Genomic DNA, 18,908 nt, shown 5'->3' with positions numbered 1-18,908 from the left:
ACTGAAAAGCCTTTAAGAGCCCTATGGGTAAAAACTACATATCCCATATCCCAACAACTTTTCTTCTGTTCTTTTTTTTTTTTTTTTTTTTTTTTTTATACAATTTAATCACTAATTTTAATCTGAATACTTAACCAAAACTTTGAAATGAATGTGTATTTCATTTTCATCACTGTAAGCCATTTTTCCTTCACTGTGTTGTCTATTGGTATAGTTTTGTTGATATAGTTCTTAAAAGTGGTTTCAAATTTTTCAATACACTTACAAGTTAAGGTACAAAATGGTGTAACGCACCCATGTGTTACTTAAGATATAATTTACAGTCAACCAGTCATTATTGCAATATGTTTAAAGTGCAACAGGTTATTTAATATATCAAGTATTTACGATGTTTAGGATCAAAACGAAAGCACAATGAAACTTTGACCACTGACCAGTAGATGGCACAAGACACCAATCAGCTCATATCTGTATCTGTACATATATATGCTCTGTTTAGCATTTAATACAGTAAGTATTGCTGACAAACAGTCCTAATATCTTCTCATCAGCAGCCATTAGTATTTCCACTCTGACTGACTTCTGCCATTTTAGAACAGCACACATGTACTATATCATAAATATACAGTCGGCACATTAACATTAGTTGTATGAAGTGTTTTAGGTATTAATATAAGTTATTATAAGCTATTAGTATTAAGCGCCATAAACATCACAATATGGAATATACAAGTATATTTATTATGAAATATAAAACTGTATAAAAGTATTAATATTTTTATATTATATACAAATATACACATCATATTTATGAAACAATATCTACTTCGGGTATTAAAAATTAAAAGTATTTTAAATATTAAAAAGTACACACATATTTAAAAGTATGCACTTTATAAATTACAAAATCTTGGAAATTTGTCACAAGTCACATATATGAAGCCACGCCCTAAATGTCACGAACCAATCGTGGCCGTGTCCGCAGAGCCCTTTCTGGTCACGTGACTCGCAGCAGTATTTATGGAGATGGTCTGCGCTGGTATAAATGAACTCAAGACGTGAAACAGAGTCTCTTTTATTGAAGTGTCACTGCTGTTCTAAGGGAGTCCGAGCTACAAAGTAGCTTTGACAAATATCAAGCATGGCAGGTATGTGACAATGAATACACTTTGTAAATTAAACAGAGCTGTTTAAGTGTAAGGGTTACTGCAAAGCATCTGTAAATAGCTATACGATTTATTTACATGTTACAATGTTGAGCTCTGTGCACTAATAAGGTTTTAAGGACTGTGTATGTTCTTTGCATTACTCATTTCTGCAGCACTATGCATGTAAAGTGTGTAATATTGGTTTATGCTGGCATTATTACTTAATACGAGTTTAAGATAATTGTTTTTGTAATCCAATTATTTTGGCACAACGCAGACTGCATTAAATATGTTCGATTAGTGAACGCATTGTTCTTTGGAGTCGGATTTTTGAAGCGGTTCACAACCCCGATCTGAACGATTCGTTGCTGAATCAGATTCAGTTTCTCGAGTCAACTCACCAACAGTTCATTACACCGAGAACCGCCTTTTTCGAATGTGTTCGACTCGCAATGATCCGAGTTAACAACTTGATTCAGTCTTCTTATTTTGTGTGACTATGAGCAGAGGAATCATTAAATGCCAAAAAGCTTTGGTTTTAATAAATAGCATTTCATTAAACCATGCAAAAACTTTTAAAATTAAACATTTTAAAAATATTGTTTAATGCAAATTAGTTTCTAAATGCTCTTTAATGAGCTGAATTATGGCTACAAACTAAAAACAAACCCCTTTTAATAAAATTTTATTGAAGAAAAACGTAACAATATGGCTTTTCTGGAATATTTTAGATCATATGCCAAGCAATGATGTAAGGAACCATGCCATGAGGTAAAAGAATCACTGAATCAGTTTTTGAACATATTTTTTTATGAATTGTTCAAATGAACCGATTCTTTGAATCAAATTAAAGCTAAACAAAAATCTGTTTAATTCCTGCAAGATAATGTGAAATCAAGTTCATAAGACGTTGTCTGTCAGTCATGCCATGTTATCCCCATCTGTAACCCTCTCATTTCCTTAGCAGAACAGGCATTTGTCACTTTGGCCACAAATGATAGCTATGCAAGAGGAGCTCTGGTGCTCGGAAAATCCCTTAGGAACCACAAGACTTCAAAAAAGCTGGTGGTGCTCATTGGACCCCATGTGTCCGATCAGTCAAGGTACAACATGTCAATTTCAGCCACTATAGTAGTGTGTTGCAAACCCATCTGACTTCTGTTTCTGAATGTTTTTAGGGCAGTGCTTCATAAGATCTATGATGAAGTCAGGCTGGTGGATGTGCTGGACAGTGGGGACACGGCACATTTGGCCATGATGAAGAGACCTGATCTGGGTGTCACATTCACCAAGCTGCACTGCTGGACTCTCACACACTACTCAAAATGTGTGTTTTTGGATGCAGACACACTGGTGAGTGTTAAGTCAAGGTGTGCCTTGTCAAAACATGTATGAAGTATTTATAATGCAGTTAGTCCGTGTGGTTTGGTATGTCAGTTGAATTACACTGTGCCTCATTAACTCTGTGTGTGTGAATGTATTCCTCTGCATTGCGTTTAACTTGTTTGACTTGCACTAAGCAGCGTAGGTATGTCTACATATCTTCAAATTAATACAATTCAGATTTTTAACCCATAAGAGGCTGTATTTATCTTATCACAAATACAGTAATATTGTGAAATGTTATTACATCTTTAGGTCTTTAGATCACTGCAGTTTTAAAGAGAAAATACTCAACAATAGTGTTGGTGTGTGAATTTGCACATGGTTTGTCTTAAAGCATATTAAAAACATCACATAGACATATAAACAACATTAAAAACTTGATTTTCATCACAGGGGGTCTTTAATATATATATTTTTTTTTTTCAGGATTCTTTGACTAGAAAGTTTGAAAGTTATTTGGACTTTTCTCTTATGTGCACAAAAATTGACCACAAATATTTATTAAGCAAGTAAATTGGGTTAATTTTGACTTTATGTTGACAGTTCTGATGACAAGTTTCACACTTTTTTGTTCACTGTAGGTGGTTTCAAACATAGATGAGCTGTTCGACAGAGAGGAGTTGTCTGCAGCACCGGACCCCGGCTGGCCTGATTGTTTCAACTCTGGTGTGTTTGTGTTTCGCCCGTCCAACGAAACCTACGGCAAACTTCTGCAGTACTGCACAGAGCATGGCAGCTTTGATGGTACGTAAACCACCAGCATCATTCACTTTTGGATGTGTCAGAGCTCTGAATTTGTAGTTTTCAGTACTATGTAGTTTTAAACCTTTTAAAGAAATGTTCCAGGTCTGTAAGTACTTTCATTATAAAGGCCTGTTCACACCAAGAACGAGAACTATAGCGACAATAACTACATTAGCATCCACACCAACAGACAATAACGTCCTGTTATTATAAGCATGTGCTGCAGTTTCATCATCTGCCGCTTTAAATGCTCAAGTTCTTTAAAGGAGACCTATAATGTCCCTTTTACAAGATGTAATATAAGTCTCTGGTGTCCCCAGAATGTGTCTGTGAAGTTTCAGCTCAAAATACCCCACAGATCATTTATTATAGCTTGTCAAATTTGCCCCTTGTTTTGTCACAAAAACACGTTGTTTTTGTGTGTGTCCCTTTAAATGCAAATGAGCTGCTGCTCCCGGCCCCCTTTCCAGAAGAGGGCGGAGCTTTAACAGCTCGCGCTTCGGTTGCTCAACAACAACAAAGCTGGAGAATCTCACGCAGCCAAAATGAGGATTGTCAGTAACGGTGTTCAGCCTTACATTGTTCAAACCGGAGTCGGACACTGATGGAGAGACAATTTTTAGAAGACCTTCTAGAAGTTACAACTTTTAGAATGAAACTGGACGTTTCTGAACAGTTAGTGGATAAATTTATGTAGTTGCTGTGGAGTTGATTCAACTCATCGACTAGCATGTGCCATCATGTTAATCTTTTGTGCAAATCCAGCATTGAATTGACCCTCGTTTGTGAAGCAGTCCGGCGTAAATGACGGCATGACAACAACACTCTACTACAACATCTCTTCCTCTTCTCTAAAGCAGCCCAACATGGCCTCGCCCCCTTTGTTGCGTGTTCCTGGGGGCGGGGTTTATGTAAATTTTGGGGTTTGTGATGTCACCAACCCAGGAAGAAGCTCGTTGTAGTCCCTACCAGCCGTTTGTTGTAGTCCTTAAAAAGCGATTTCTGTAAAAGAAAATATCTCCCTTTGCATTGAACTTTGAGCGTCATAACTTTGCAGATGTTGTTTATGCTCAAACAGCAACATTACACACTAACTAAAGTTAAAAAAGTGAAATCATAATCAAAGACCCCTTTAAAAGGAGAAATTCTGAATTATGTTCCCGCTGCTCTTTTCCACACAACAAGAATTAAACAGCTATATATATTTTTTACATGAAAATATATATATAGCTGCCTTTTAAATTTTAGGGTGAGGGTCCCTCACAGGATGATCATATCAACAACATTGTCAAAACAATTCCCCCTCACATGGATCTGCAAAAACAACTAAAAACGCTCTATTATTCATGCCAGGCCAGTAGTTGGCGATGTCACTTTGTAAAGAAACACTATGCGCCTATAGTCTGAACCAAGTGTGCCACACAAGTCCTGAAAAGTGAAGCCAAAACATTTAGATCGCCCCCAGGTGGCTGGATGCAGTATAGCTCATAAACCCCGCCCCCTCCATGTAATTGGATGGAACGTGAACAATCTAAACTACTAAAGAACTAAACAATCAAATTACACTTTTGATTGACACTTTTTTTTCCCAAGATGGTTTCTGTCATTTTAGGTAGTTATCACGCTGATGTAAATTCAAGTGTTCGTTTTTTAAATAAAAAGTTTGGGTTTAGTTAGTTATTTGATGCTATAAAACGGGGGTTTGACATCATGATTGACGGCTGAGATTGACAGCTTCTCTGAGCGAAGTAGTCATTGAGGCACCAACAGACTTTTTTTGGGATTTTCGGGACACAATAACATGACGTACTATTCGTTATAATGTAGGACATAGCGTAGTACGCGTAGAACAGCATAGCATTGTGTACTACGTCGTGGAAGTTAACACTTTTTGGACATACACCGAATACGTATGGCTCATTATTTTACTTTATAAAGTTTTAAATAAGGATATTTGTCTTACACAATGCATTGATTCACTTCAGAAGGCCTTTATTAACCCCCCGGAGCCGCGTGGCGTTATAATCAATGGATGCACTTTTTTTGGACTTCAAAATGTCATCCTCCAGTCACTCCCATTATAAAGCTTGGATGAGCCAGGATATTTCTAATATAACTCTGATTGTGTTTGGCTGAAAGAAGAAAGTCATATACACCTAGGATGGCTTGACGGTGAGCAAATTATGGGGTAAATTTCATTTTTGGGTGAACTAGCCCTTTAAAGCTTCCCATATGTATCTTTCTGGTAATCAGGGTGCTTATCAGGTACCCCGCCTGTAATCAAGGCCAGGCGTGGCTAAATAACCCAGCAGAGTTATTTTAGATAGCTATTGAATCTGAATGGATGCATCTTCCTTATCATTCCACCTCTCCATTCCAGTCGAAACAACGTAATCACACACGCAGTAGTTTGATGTGTGCTCATCTTACACATAATGTCAGCGCAATTAAGTCGCCCTTGCTTGTTTGCATCACAAAATTACCTCAAGCGAAAATGCCCAACAGAGCCTCCCGAGTATTGCCCAACACAGCTGGTTCATAAGCCCGGCAAGAGGAATTTGGCACAAGCACTCGTAGCAAACAAAAGCTCTTTCAAGGCAACCCTCTTTTTCCTTTTCTTTAGGAGCCAAGGGCCTTTTTCTACAGCCACCTCTTGGCAAAGTTGCTTGTTATGCAACTTTTATGGGTTTTAGTAATGTGGTAAAATGGTTAACAGGACAAGACTTTGCTTTGTATTTTTTTACCCGTTAGTTAATAAAATCCAGGGCAAATAATTGTTTGCACATGCCAACTTGTGTGAGTGACTTTCAGGAAACTGATGTATTGGTGTAAAGTTTTCAGCTTGACGACACAGTGAACCCATTCTTACGAGTCTGGCTGAGAGTTTGAGTGTGACCGTCGAGTAACCAATTAGATTGCTGCGTTGTGAGGGAGGGCTCTGGTGCACTTTCTGAAATTAATTGACACTGCTTACATTATGGAGACTGGCACCTTTTCAAAAGCCTGATTATTATGCTTTTGTTACTCCACAGAACCCAGTGGCTCTTTTGGGCTGTCATAAACAGGGTCTGAGCTGTATGCAGGCTGTATAGATACAACACAAGCTTGTCAGCTTGAGTTTTTGGTCTATTTTTGTGAAGTGACCATCCTCTGAACATCCTCTGGCCCTGTTTAATGACACCTCAATGCTCTAATGGAGTGGTAATTTGTAATGATTGTTTTATTTTTAGCAGGGCTAGTTTGTCTGTGGTCGTAACAGGGATAGCTTGAACTCTTGACTGTTGCCATGTTGTCTTATGGTATTCTCTGCTTAAAGGCACAATTTGTAAGATTTTTGAATTAAAATATCCAAAAACCACTAGAACAATGTTATATATTTTGTTGACTTGTGTACTTACATTATCCCAAGAATGTTTTAATCCAGAGAAATAAGGAATTTTAACCAGGACACGGACCGTGTCCATGCGTCGCCTATTAATGAAATCATACCCGCGTTATCCTCGATTTCTGGTTTTATTTTGTAGAAACCATGGAAACACCAAAGACGCTTTAATATATGATGTGTTTTATTAGACAGGCGAGCAACTGTTTGGATACATTCATCGACAGAAAACTAATCATGTTATAGAGCTCAACACAGTAAGTCTTGTTGTTTAAATCTCGATTTCTTGATTTACCGCGAGTACCATGTTTTACCATGTCTAATATCGATCTAGTTTACTGCAGTGTGCAACAAGTGTCTTATAGTAGCCTCTGAGCGAACACAGAGTAGCACTATAAAAACTTTCAACACACAAATGTATCTAATACGATAAAACAGCGCTGCGTTACCACACATACACATGACCGGAGGAAGCAGAAGCGGTGACTGCGGCATAATAAAAGCTCCGCTGTTCTCGAGCCATGTGTCGCGTTCGTCTCTCATCAGCAATCGCTCCAGAGGCCTCGTCCAGCTCCAACACCCTGCTTCATACTACAGTAATGTTAAAAAATCTTTAATACATTAGCTCATCCATGAAAATGATTTCTGCCCGAGTCCCGTCAGATTCTTTTCCACGGACTGTAGACGTAAAGACAACGCCTCCAATGATTCCGCGGAATCAAGGCGTCATCAAGCTACACCTTTTGTTTTGAATAAGCGACCTCTAGTGGCAGAAAATAACATATTTTGCCTTTAATGAAACTGAGTTTGGGAGGGAAGAAACTAAGAAACTAGATTCACATTTCGAATAGAAAATGTGAGTGATGCTTTTCTATGCCACCACGATGCTGGGGTGTTTTGGCTGCCTGTCAGAGGGTTTGGGGGTATTAAACTAAAGAAATTCAAAGAACAGTGAGTGATAATCTCTGTGATAAACAGTTTCAAGAGTGTTTTGTGTAAAGAAACCAGCAAAATCACCTCCAGTTTTGTTGGCCGTTCATACAACTGGCATTCAAAGACAAAGCATCGGTGTGTTCTCTCATATACCTGCAGAGTGAAACAGGGCATCAAACAAGCATCTTTCCATTTCCTCATTTATTACAGTCAAGATGACCTGAGGCTATCATGTGGACTTGTTCTTATCCTCTGCCAGTGTAAACCAGCGAGAGACTATGTACATTCCTGCACAGTTCAGATCATCCTATCAAAATGAACGCTTCAAGACCGCAGTAATGTTTGTAGAGCCACTTGCACAAGGAAAGCCCCAGGGGGGCGATTCTGAACTCTGTTTCTGAGCTTCTGACGGCACGCCCAAATAAACTGGCTGTGGATTGGTTTAGCTGGTAAACCAGCATGCTTTGCAAGCACATTATTCTGAATGCTCCAGCGTGTTGGCTAATCTGTTGTAGGCACGTAGCATTATTTGAGTTTCAAAAGCCCTTTTTTTGGCTGGCAGTGAGGATGCTGTATATGGTTTGTGCTGACTATATTCATTTCCTCATATCGTGCATATGGCTTGTCCTGGAGCAAACATTCATGTGTTTTAGTGCAGAGGCTGGCAATAAAATCTGAGTGCAATCCAGCTCAGCTCACACACAGGTCACTTTCAAACCCAGCAGCTGCTGGCCAGCACAGTGAATTCGCTGTCTTTTTGGGGCTCTTTTCACCCTCGCACGAAACTTCAGATTGTGTGGATTCTAGGGGTGTAACAGTACGTTTTCGTCCTGAACCATCGGTACGGATGTCACGGTTCGGTGCATACAGTCAGACGACGAATACAGTCGTTCACAGGCGATCCACACTCCAATCCAGAAAGGGGGGGCGTGCGGTAATGCAACGCTGTTTGCTAACCGCCGCAACAGAAAAAAGAGCAGCAGAAGAAGAACAGATGATCTATGCATAGATTCAACATTCAACAGTGGAAAGACATCAATAAAATTCCTTGAGAATAACATTTCACGTAGCATTACATTTACATCAGGCAAGTCATTTAGTGTCCACAGCATGTTAGTTCACTAGAGAAATTAACTCTAAAGGGGAGCATTTCACTAAATATATGCACTATATCAGCTTATATATTCATTATATTTACTTTACCTGTTCGGCAGTGTGTCCACCAAAGTGTTTTTTCCAGTGGCTAGCGTACTTTTCCAATTGTTTTCAAAGGGAACGCTCCATAATTTTTAAATGCCAGGAGTGTAACTAGGCACTGAGAGTCTTTTTCGCGCTCAAGTGCTGAGCGCTTGACGTTTCATAGCAACAAAGCGTCTCAACTAAAAAAAAAAAGCAAGAAATTTTAAAAAGATTCAGCTGGGAGAACATCTAGCAACTAATTAAGTTAATTGATATCAGGTCTGTAACATGATTAGCTAATAAAGGGATGTCTTAGAGAGGCAGAGTCTCTCAGAAGGAAAGATAGGCAGAGCTGTGAAAGAGTGCGTAAAAAGATTGTGGAAAACTTTAAAAACAGTGTTCCTCAACGTCAAATTGCAAAGCCTTTGCAAGTGCATAACATCATCAAAAGATTCAGAGAAACTGGAGAAATCTCTGTGCGTAAGGGACAAGGCCGAAGACCTTGATTGGATGCCCGTGGTCTTCGGGCCCTCAGACGACACTGCATCACTCATCAGCATGATTGTGTCAATGACATTACTAAATGGGCCCAGGAATACTTCCAGAAACCACTGTCAGTAAATACAATCCGCCGTGCCATCTGCAGATGCCAACTAAAGCTCTATCATGCAAAGAAGCCATATGTGAACATGGTCCAGAAGCGCCGTCGTGTCCTGTGGGCCAAGGCTCATTTAAAATGGAGTGTTTCAAAGTGGAAAAGTGTTCTATGGTCAGACAAGTCCAAATCATTAAATGAAAAAAATTCGTCAAAGACGACCACGAGCTCTTCAGCAGCTGGAAACCTGTATCAGGCAAGAATGGGACCAAATTCCAACACCAAAACTCCAGAAACTCATTACCTCGATGCCCAGACATCTTCACACTGTTTTGAAAAGAAGAGGAGATGCTACACCATGGTAAACATGCCCCCATCCCAACTATTTTGAGACCTGTTGCAGGCATCGAATTTGAAATGAATTTTTTTTACAATTTTATTTTACATAGTATTGTAAAATTTCTCAGTTTAAACATTTGTTATGTTATCTATGTTCTATTGTGAATAAAACATTGGCTTATGTGATTTGAAAGTCTTTTAGTTTTCATTTTATTCAAATTTAAAAAACGTCTCAACATTTCTGGAATTCGTGTTGTAAAAACAGAAAAGTTTTTTCTTCGTGTTTTTCGTGTACAGACATTATCAAAACGACCCCTGTTTGTCAAAACGAATCTGTGAAAGTGATTTTAAAAAACGCTGTATTCTGCTGCCAGGCCAGTAGTTGGCAATGTCACTTTGTAAAGAAACACGACACGCTTATAGTCTGAACATGTAATACGCATGCGCATGACGTCACCATATTCACAAATTGTTTGGTGGTTGCTAGGGTGTTATTTAAATTCAGATCTGACCCAGCCTTTTTACTTTTTCAAAAACTTGTTTCACTCAAATGTGCATCACAATAAGGAAGATCTGTCGCTACTTCTGTTTCATTGACTGCGTCTGCTTTTTTTCATAAGTTGAATACGGAAGGCATAGGACGTAGCGTAAGCGTTTTGAACTGCGAAGTTGAATGGAAGGCGGTCTGGCAGAAGCTAGATATTTTACTTTATAACTTGTTAAATATGGATATTTTTCTCACACAAATTCATCGCTTCACTTTAGAAGGACTTTATTAACCCCTCGGAGCTGTGTGGAGTAAGTTTATGATGGATGGATGTGGATGGATCCACTTTCTTGAGCTTCAAACTGGTTTCCCCCGTTCACTGCCATTATAAAGCTCGGGATATTGTGTCAGGATATTTATTAATATAACTCCGATTGTGTTCATCAGAAAGAAGAAAGTCACCTAGGATGGCTTGAGGGTGAGTAAATCTTGGGGTAATTTTCATTATAAAGTGAATTAATCCTTTAATGTTAACCAGCTGTCTGCGTGTCTTCAGGAGCGATATTAATATTACCCGTGTCCTCCTCCTGGATTCTGTGTCTCCTACTGACTGTACAGCAGACACATGATCTCAATACAGGCTGATTAAACAGCCTTTCAGTATTTGTTTGTGTGCAGTGCAGTGCAGTGCAGTATGTGTCATGCTGAAACATGTATAGCCGTGTCTCTGTGTTATGTGTGTCCTTGGTGACCTTTGAGCAAGCATGCAGGAACTAGGCTGCTCTTTCAGACTGTGACCTCTTTTAGATACGTAGTAGGGTCTTTTTTCAACTACTAAGCACCTGGGCGCATTCCTTGTACAGGAGTAAAGAGCCTAACTGGTGTTCATATTTTTTTAATTTCCCTGCTATAAGATGTAAAAATAGCCATCCTACACTGCTGAGTATCTTAGAACTTATTGTCTGTGTTTGCTAATTGGATTTCAGGTAAGTTTTTTTTTTCATCACTGGGGGCTCAACATACTGTATTCAATGCCATCTGTGCAATATTGTTTGGAGCTGTATCTGAATACACTAATTTTCACTCACTGTCCTTATTCACTATGGAGTCCACAGTTTTGGACACCATATGCCTCTGTCTTCCCACACTGACAGCTACTCTGACCAAACGCATCAGATTTCATCATATGCAAAATGACTGTGTGAACAGTAGGAGGATAGAACAGCTTATAAACAACCAAAAACACTACTAAAGAATACTATGAGGATACATTAGCAACCCTATAGCAAAAGCCTGACATAACATTACATAACAAGGAATTCAAAATGTAACTTTTATACTTGATTTTGTTTTATACAAAGGGGTTCTCAAGGGGTGTTTTCGCAGTGATGCCTTAAAAGAACCATTCTGGGTTCCACAAATAACCTTTCTTAGTGCAAAGAATATATAAATAATAACCTTTTTCCACTATAAAGAACCTTTTGTGCAATGGAAAGGTTCCATGGACGTTAAAGGTTCTTCATGGAAACATAGATGCCAATAAAGAACCTTTATTTTGAAGATTGTAATACATTTCCCTCATAGTTTTTAGTTTCAATTCCTCAAAAAAAAAAAAAAAAAAAATATATATATATATATATACTGTGCCTCCGTGGTACTTTCAACAGATCAATCACATTTGTTTGTTTGCCTATTTGGTTATGCTGTTAATTTTATTTATTTATTTATTTATTTTTTAAATTATTTATTTGTTCATTTTATTCATTTAATTGTATTTATTTATTCATGGTAATTGTTTTTTATTTTGTTAGTTAATTATTAGTTATTTATTCATTTAATAGTTTATTTAATTGTTTATATTTTGTTAATTATTTGTATTTAGTTAATTATTTGTTCATATTTCATTATTAATTTTATTGTTATTTATATATTTATTATTTATTTAATTCATTTTTAATTAATTAATTATTTATTAATTTTAGTTGTTTGTTTTAATTTAATTATTTATTTATTCATTCAATCAATTTTTTAAAACTCATTTAATTGTCTATTTTTATGTTGTTAATTTGATTTATTTAATTGTTTTTTTTGTTAATTATTTATTTGTTCATTCTAGTTATGCATTTATTTAATTATTTATTCATTTAATAGTTTAGTTGTTTATATTTTAATTATTAGTATTTTTATATATTCATTATTTATTTAATTCTTTTGTTTATTATTTATTCATTTTAGATATTTATGTTTTCGTTTAATCAATTATTTTTTTATGAATTCAATTGTTTGTTTATATATTTATCGCAATTACACTTGGTGACACTTGTGGTGCAGAAATGACACGCTTATGCTTTAAATGCTTAAATTAAGGACTTAATTGTGTTTAAAGTGTTCTAAATTATATTGATCAGTGCAATAGAGCTAATTCCATTTTAAGTGACATTATTTAGTAATTGTTTGTCCAACAGGAGGGGACCAAGGAGTTCTAAACGGCTTCTTCAGCGACTGGGCAACAGCTGACATCACAAAACACCTTCCTTTCATCTATAACATGAGCAGCATAGCCATCTACACTTACCTTCCTGCTTTTAAACAGTAAGTGTGACTCCTTGACTTCATCACCCTGTTTGACACTATATCACTGATGTTGGCATGTGCTGGCCTTTAGGATGGGACAGTAAGAGGATACACACACGAGTCACATGAAGGCTGCTTATACCGTAACATCAGGTTACAGGTGCCGAGGAAGGAAGAGTGTGAGACGTGGCTGAGAGTGTCAAAAAATCATTTCAGGACACACTCTCTCTAATTTGAAAATGTTTTCAGCTGCCAGTAGTAATAGTATTCATAGTATTTTTAGCTCAGTTTTACACCATTTACCATATTTAAATCCATTTAGCTGATTTTAACCCACAGAAAATGTGAAAAAAGTCAGAGCAGATTTCAGTCTGGCCATTTAACCAGTTAAATCCTGATGTATTACTTGACCTCAAAGCAATAAACACGTTTTATTTTCGTCCCAACATCTAAATGCATTCATAAACCTTATAGACACCTACTATCATACAAGAATGCATGCTAAATATTTGGGGCCAGATTTTCTAAACAGGGCAAATTAGAGTGAGACCGCAATCCCATAAACGCACAGATGAGAGTGGAAAGTTCTGCGGATTATCATATCTAAAACATTGCTAAATCACTGCTTGTCTTTAGTAAATCCTGACAGTAGTAACCCTTCGAAACTCGCACTGCGTTCCCCAGGAATCGCTATTGACATTGGCAGGCGGCAGCCTATGGCGTCACTACTGGTGCGACTCTATAAAAGGGCACCTGTGAAATACGTCATCCTCTTTCTTGTCTTCAGGAGACCGTTTATTTGTTCATGAGTTAGACACGCATTTAGCTCCTGAAGAAGCTGAATGCTCACATTGAATGGATTTCTCAATGAAAACCTCTGTTTGAACTAGTGCGCTTGAGGTTAAATGCACGCTTTTTGTGATGCGCTCACAGTAATTGGTTCCACCCAGGCTTGACTCTTTCTTTAGGGATGAGAGTTAAACGCCTGCACCCCGCGGCTCAGGTCCTGCAACCGCCATTATGGTGAGGCGGGATTGGGCGTGGGGGGTTGTAGGCAGAGCACGGGCGAGTCGAACAGGAAGTTTTTTGGCTGCTCTTGTTGATTCAAGTAATAATATTGTTTTTGTTATTTATCTAAATCTGAGGAATTAGAGACAGAAAGGTGCTGTAGTTGTTATTATTATAACAATTAGGAGTTGTGGGAAGTTATAGCCTGCAGCAATGACAGATTAGATCTGATTTGGTTGTATGAGACCGATTTTGTGGAAAACAGTTTGTCTCTGCATAACTGCCCTGCTCCTGTGAGCCTTCCTTTTTTTCCTTTGATCTCTATGCTGTGGCAGAGAGATCATAAGAGATTCCATATTCGGCCCACATTTATCCTTTATTAGAGAAATGTGTAAGGATTGCGTGAGCATAGGAATGTGTCTGCCTCCCTACTATTTCTCAGTAGCTGAGGCGTTCTCATTAAAGGCTCCCCCCGGCCATTTGGATTTTTATGTTCTACTGAATGACAGGTTCACTAAGCAGAAGCTGTGGTTGCTGAGCCCTGCTTGGTTAGCAGTGTCAAGTTGTTAAGCTTTCTGTAAGCCTCCTTGATAAGCTGTCTTTACAGTAAAGCATTGTTAGGCCTCTTCTCATTATAGAGAGTCATTCTTCTCAGGCTTCCGCTACCTAGAGATCCACCTGAATAGCAGGTCCGAGTTGTTTGGCCTTGCGAAGCCTCTTTGGTAAGCTGTTCTGAGCGTGGGACACTGATAGAAGCCTCCTTTCGCCTTTGGGAGTTGTCATACTCTGACTCTGTCACCCGAGCTCGGCAATCAGTAGTGCTGAATTGTTGGGCTCTTTGCAGGCCTTCTTGGCCTCTGCTTTTAGAAGGAAGCGTTGTTAGGCCTCCTCTCGCTATAGAGAATTGTTCTGCTGAGGCCTCCGCTCCCCAGAGATCCACTCTAATAGTGCGATCAAGTAGTAAGGCTTTCTGTTAGCCGTTCTGAGTATAGGATATAGTTAGGCCTCCTCTCCCTTTAGAGAGTTGTCATGTTGAGGCCTCCGTCCTCAGAGCTCCACCACGCAGTGGTGCTGAGTTGTTAGGCTTTCTGGGCCTCCTTGGCTGCTGCCTTTAGGAAGCGTCATGGGCCTCCTCTCGTTATAGAGAGTTGTTTTAGCCTCCACTCCCCTGAGCTTCACCTGCATAATGGTGAGAGGTGTTAGGCTCCATCAAGCCTCCTTGGGAAGCTGTTTTGGGCAACAAGACTTAGCGATGCACCCTCTCGTCTCGAAAATTGTCGCATGGAGGGGATTTTCATCCTTTTTGGACAAGGTAGTGTTGCCAGGTTGTTAGGCTCTCTTTTAGCCTCCTTGGCTGTTGCTTTAGGACTGAAGCATTGTTAGGTTTCTTCTCGCAGAGTCTCTCGTAGGCTCTCCTGAGCGTCCTTGGGAGCGGCCCTGAGTATAGAACGTAGTGAGGCCTCCTCTCGTCTTAAAGAGTCAACATATTGAGGTCTCCGTTCTTGGAGCCAGAATTGAGCAGTAGCACTGAGTTGTAGGCTCTTTTCCTGAGCCTCCTCTGGTGCATCTGGGTTGGGAGTACTTTTAAACCATTGTCTGTTTGCTCCCCTGAGCTCCATCTGCTATGTTAGTGTCAGGTTGCTAGGCCTTCTATGAGGCCCCCCTGACAGACGTTGGATATGGCTAGGCCTCCTCTCTCAAGAGAGAGTCATTATGATAAGGCCTTCGTCCTCCGATCTCAGCCAGGGGCTAAGTTGCTAGGCTGTCTGTGAGCCTCCTTGGTCACTGCTCTTGAACTAGAGTGCTGTTAAAGCCTCCTCACTATAAGAGTCGTTCTATAGAGGCCTCTGCTCCCCTGAGTTCCACCCATTATTGTGTCCTGGCCCTGTTATGTAGCCTCCTTGACTGGCATAGGATGTAGTGTATTCGTTTTATGAGCTCATCCATAGGCTAAGTGGTTAGGCTGTCTGTGGGCCTCCTTGGCTACTGCGAGTGTTGCTAGGCCTCCTCTCGGTACAGAGTTATCTTACTCCCTCTCAATTTAGAGAGTTGTCATACTGAGGCCTCCGCTTCGAGAGCTCGGCTAGGAGGTAAGGTAGTATTCTAAGTTGTTAGGCTCTCTGGGAGCCTCCTTGGCTACTGACTTTAGTGTGAAATGTTGTTAGGATGCCTTTCATTATGAGACTCATTGTATTGAGGCCTCATTCTACAGAGCTTTGTGGACCATTTAGACTGAGTTGCTAGCGCCTTTCAGAGTTTTTTCGGTACTGCCCTTGAGTTAGAGCATCGCTAGGCCTCTTGTTTGAGGGCTTCACTCTTCAGGGCTGTCTGAACAGAAATTCTAAGCGTTAGGCTCTCTGTGAGCCCCCTTGGATGCTGGCCCCTTTTATACTCACGGTCGCACCAGTAGTGACATTATAAGCTGCCGCCTGCCAATGTCAAGTTCATTGTTCTGTTTAGACTCATGCTTCAGACTCCGGATATGCTGGAGGCATTCCCCATAGCGACCCCTAGGGGATGCAGCGTCTCGTTCCCTATTCTCCGGGAACAATGGTTACATGTGTAACCTGAGATGTTTTTTAATGCCAAAAGAGGGTGTGTGCTGGAATAAGCTGTTAGTAAATCTGGCCCTTAATGTCTTTCTGTCCACAGATATGGTGCAAATGCAAAAGTCGTCCACTTCCTGGGACAGATGAAGCCATGGAGCTACACATACAACCCCACACAGAGGAGAGTGCGAGGGGACGTGCAGGCGTCTTCTCACCCCAGCTTCCTCCTGGAGTGGTGGGCGCTGTACAGTGGTGAGGTGGTGCCCATGCTGCTCAGAGAGTACGGAGACCAGCCCTTCTACTCCGGCTGTGAGGTCAGACCCCAGATAATAAAATATCCCTTTCCATGAGTCTTCATGGCCGTGTCCCAATTTTCATACTTACACAACATGCTGTTTTGTTGTTAAGATACATTATTCACACTTTGTCAAAAAAATTAAGTTTGCGTTTAGTCTTATTTGAAATAATTTTAAGTCGTCTTGAGGCCTCTTGGTTGAGAAGCACTACTTCAGTTTCGTACATTTCAAAACTGCTGCGGCACCCTGTCCTTTATCGCTTTTGATAGCAGTGATTCTTTCAAACTCTTCAAACTTAATTTACCATTTTTTTATTAATATTATTAATTGAATGTTTTAATTGCTTGAATTATTCTCTTGCAAACAGGAGGATGCTGCCGAGAGTGAGCAGGTCCAGCCCCTCATGTCGTCAGCGGAGCGCAAGCAGAGGTGGGAACAGGGCCAGGCCGACTACATGGGAATAGACTCTTTTGACAGCATTCAGAAAAAGCTTGATGCTTTCCTTAAATAAAAAGCCACAATTTTAAACACACCGAAATTCAGCTATGCAAGTGTGTCACATTGTGGTACGCTAACTCATCACATTCTTGTCTTCTTCATACAAGCATTTATTTCCAGTTGCCTGAACTTTACCTTTGAATCTCATGCAAAATGTGAATTCTAATATACTTAGCAATTTTATTGATTTATAAAGGGAGTTTTGGGCCACCGAAGTGTGAGCTTTCTCTTTCTCAAGCTCAAAGTTTCAATATTTTAATGGTGTACTCACCAGTGTTGCCAACTATTTTCAATGGAAAGTAGTTAAAGCCTGCTTAAAAAGTTGTTAAATCTCTCTAGATGCGCCAACTGTCGGCACTTTACATCTATTTTCTTTACTAATCTGTGCTCACATACACTGCGTCCGAAATCAAATACTTCTCTACTATATAGTATGTGAAAAACAGTATGCCAACAGAGTAGTATATCTGAATGCATAGTATTCGAAAAACAGTAGGCAAAAAGTACACCACAACTTCTGAATTCTTCTGATTCTGAAGTGTGCATTCGATAGACACTTTACTATCCCATAAGGCCACGGGAGAGGATTTATGAGTGGCAGTGAAGTGACGCAGCTGGCGTTGGTAGGTCGCATAACCGTAACAACATGGTGGATGTAGTACGTCCAAATTTCATTAAAATCCACATTCATACTATATTTTAATCGCTCGTGAAGTAAGTTCAAATTCAAATACCTACTCAGACAGTACGCGATTTCGGATGCAGTGATACTGTATTTTAATATAATATGTATAGGGGAATGTCTAAGAAAGCTGTTCTCGTTCACAAATTTTCTGTCAGACAATGGAACGAGTGATACAGTGACTGACTACATGCTAACCAGCGGTCCAAAAAGGGGTGTGAAAAGCTGCTTATCCAGTGACAAAGTCTCATAATTAATAGTTTATCGAATTCACAGTAATGAATTTATCAATTTTCCAGTAAATGGGGTTATGCAGAGATACTGTATTCAGCATTAGTATTCATCTGACCAATGAGGAGATGTTCATAACCCAGCTTTTAAAAGGCTACTGATATGACTGGATTGTTCATCTCATGGTAGGGCACATGCTTTTAAACATAGAGTAATATTCATTTTATTTTTAGTGAAAAAAAAAATTACATAATGCATCTTGATGCACATCTTGTTGCCAATGTCAGCACTCAAATAAACTATAGTCCCATATATAATTCTCTTTTAATAAAGATGAAAACTTCTTTTTCTCTACCTATTGTTTAATCTGTGCCTTAATGTTTCACTTTTTAAAGGTTTGATGCTCTTGAATGTCAGTCTGGTTGATCTGATTTTTCATCATGTTATGGATGGTGTATTTCGGTTTACAGTGTTATTTCTGTGTCATCACTGTGCAATCAATTGCCACTTGTTTTTCCTCATCTTTTTTTTTTTTACATCTTTGTCTGTATTTTTGTTTTATCTTTTGTATCTGTTTCCTTTTATTCAGTGTTACAGGGCCTTTGTCCCCCGGCTACAAAATAAAGCTTTTGAAATGATCATGTGTGTTATGTGTGTTTGATAGCCAGGCATATTTATTGTAATACATAGATAATAAATACATTAATATTCTACCTCAACTGTCGGGAACATCTTCCACCAGAACCAGGTTTGAAATTGAAGAGTTGGTCTTACATTTTTTTTCAACTGCTTGCACAAAAAATCCTTACTTGCCACACAATTTTTGAAACCTGACACTCAAACACCAGAACCAAACACCAAATCTGCAAAATACACT

At 39.1% G+C, this 18,908-nt stretch overlaps 1 protein-coding gene across 2 annotated transcripts; it reads left to right on the top strand.

Moving 5' to 3' along the window:
* Positions 1–1,005: 1,005 nt before the first annotated feature.
* Positions 1,006–18,670, top strand: gyg1b (glycogenin 1b). Of its 2 annotated transcripts, none has more exons than XM_051882708.1 (7): positions 1,006–1,148; positions 2,113–2,251; positions 2,327–2,501; positions 3,116–3,278; positions 12,659–12,785; positions 16,428–16,638; positions 16,988–18,670. In XM_051882708.1, the coding sequence occupies exons 1-7, from the start codon at positions 1,142–1,144 to the stop codon at positions 17,129–17,131; spliced, it is 966 nt and encodes a 321-aa protein (XP_051738668.1). In that variant the 5' UTR covers positions 1,006–1,141; the 3' UTR covers positions 17,132–18,670. The 2 variants fall into 2 exon arrangements, with proteins under 2 accessions (XP_051738668.1, XP_051738669.1); XM_051882709.1 differs by having other exon boundaries at positions 1,011–1,148; positions 2,116–2,251.
* Positions 18,671–18,908: the final 238 nt, after the last annotated feature.

The sequence above is a fragment of the Ctenopharyngodon idella genome, chromosome 23 (genome assembly GCF_019924925.1).
Source record: "Ctenopharyngodon idella isolate HZGC_01 chromosome 23, HZGC01, whole genome shotgun sequence".
Lineage (NCBI taxonomy): Eukaryota > Metazoa > Chordata > Actinopteri > Cypriniformes > Xenocyprididae > Ctenopharyngodon > Ctenopharyngodon idella.
Note: the sequence above shows the minus strand (reverse complement) of the source record. Positions and strands in the feature narration are given on the sequence as shown.

What these genes read in the sequence shown, in the direction of transcription:
- gyg1b (XM_051882708.1), top strand. An exon ending in TTTTGGATGCAGACACACTG is followed by an intron (nt 2,502 to 3,115) that starts GTGAGTGTTAAG and finishes TGTTCACTGTAG; the next exon opens with GTGGTTTCAAACATAGATGA. An exon ending in TACCTTCCTGCTTTTAAACA is followed by an intron (nt 12,786 to 16,427) that starts GTAAGTGTGACT and finishes TTCTGTCCACAG; the next exon opens with ATATGGTGCAAATGCAAAAG.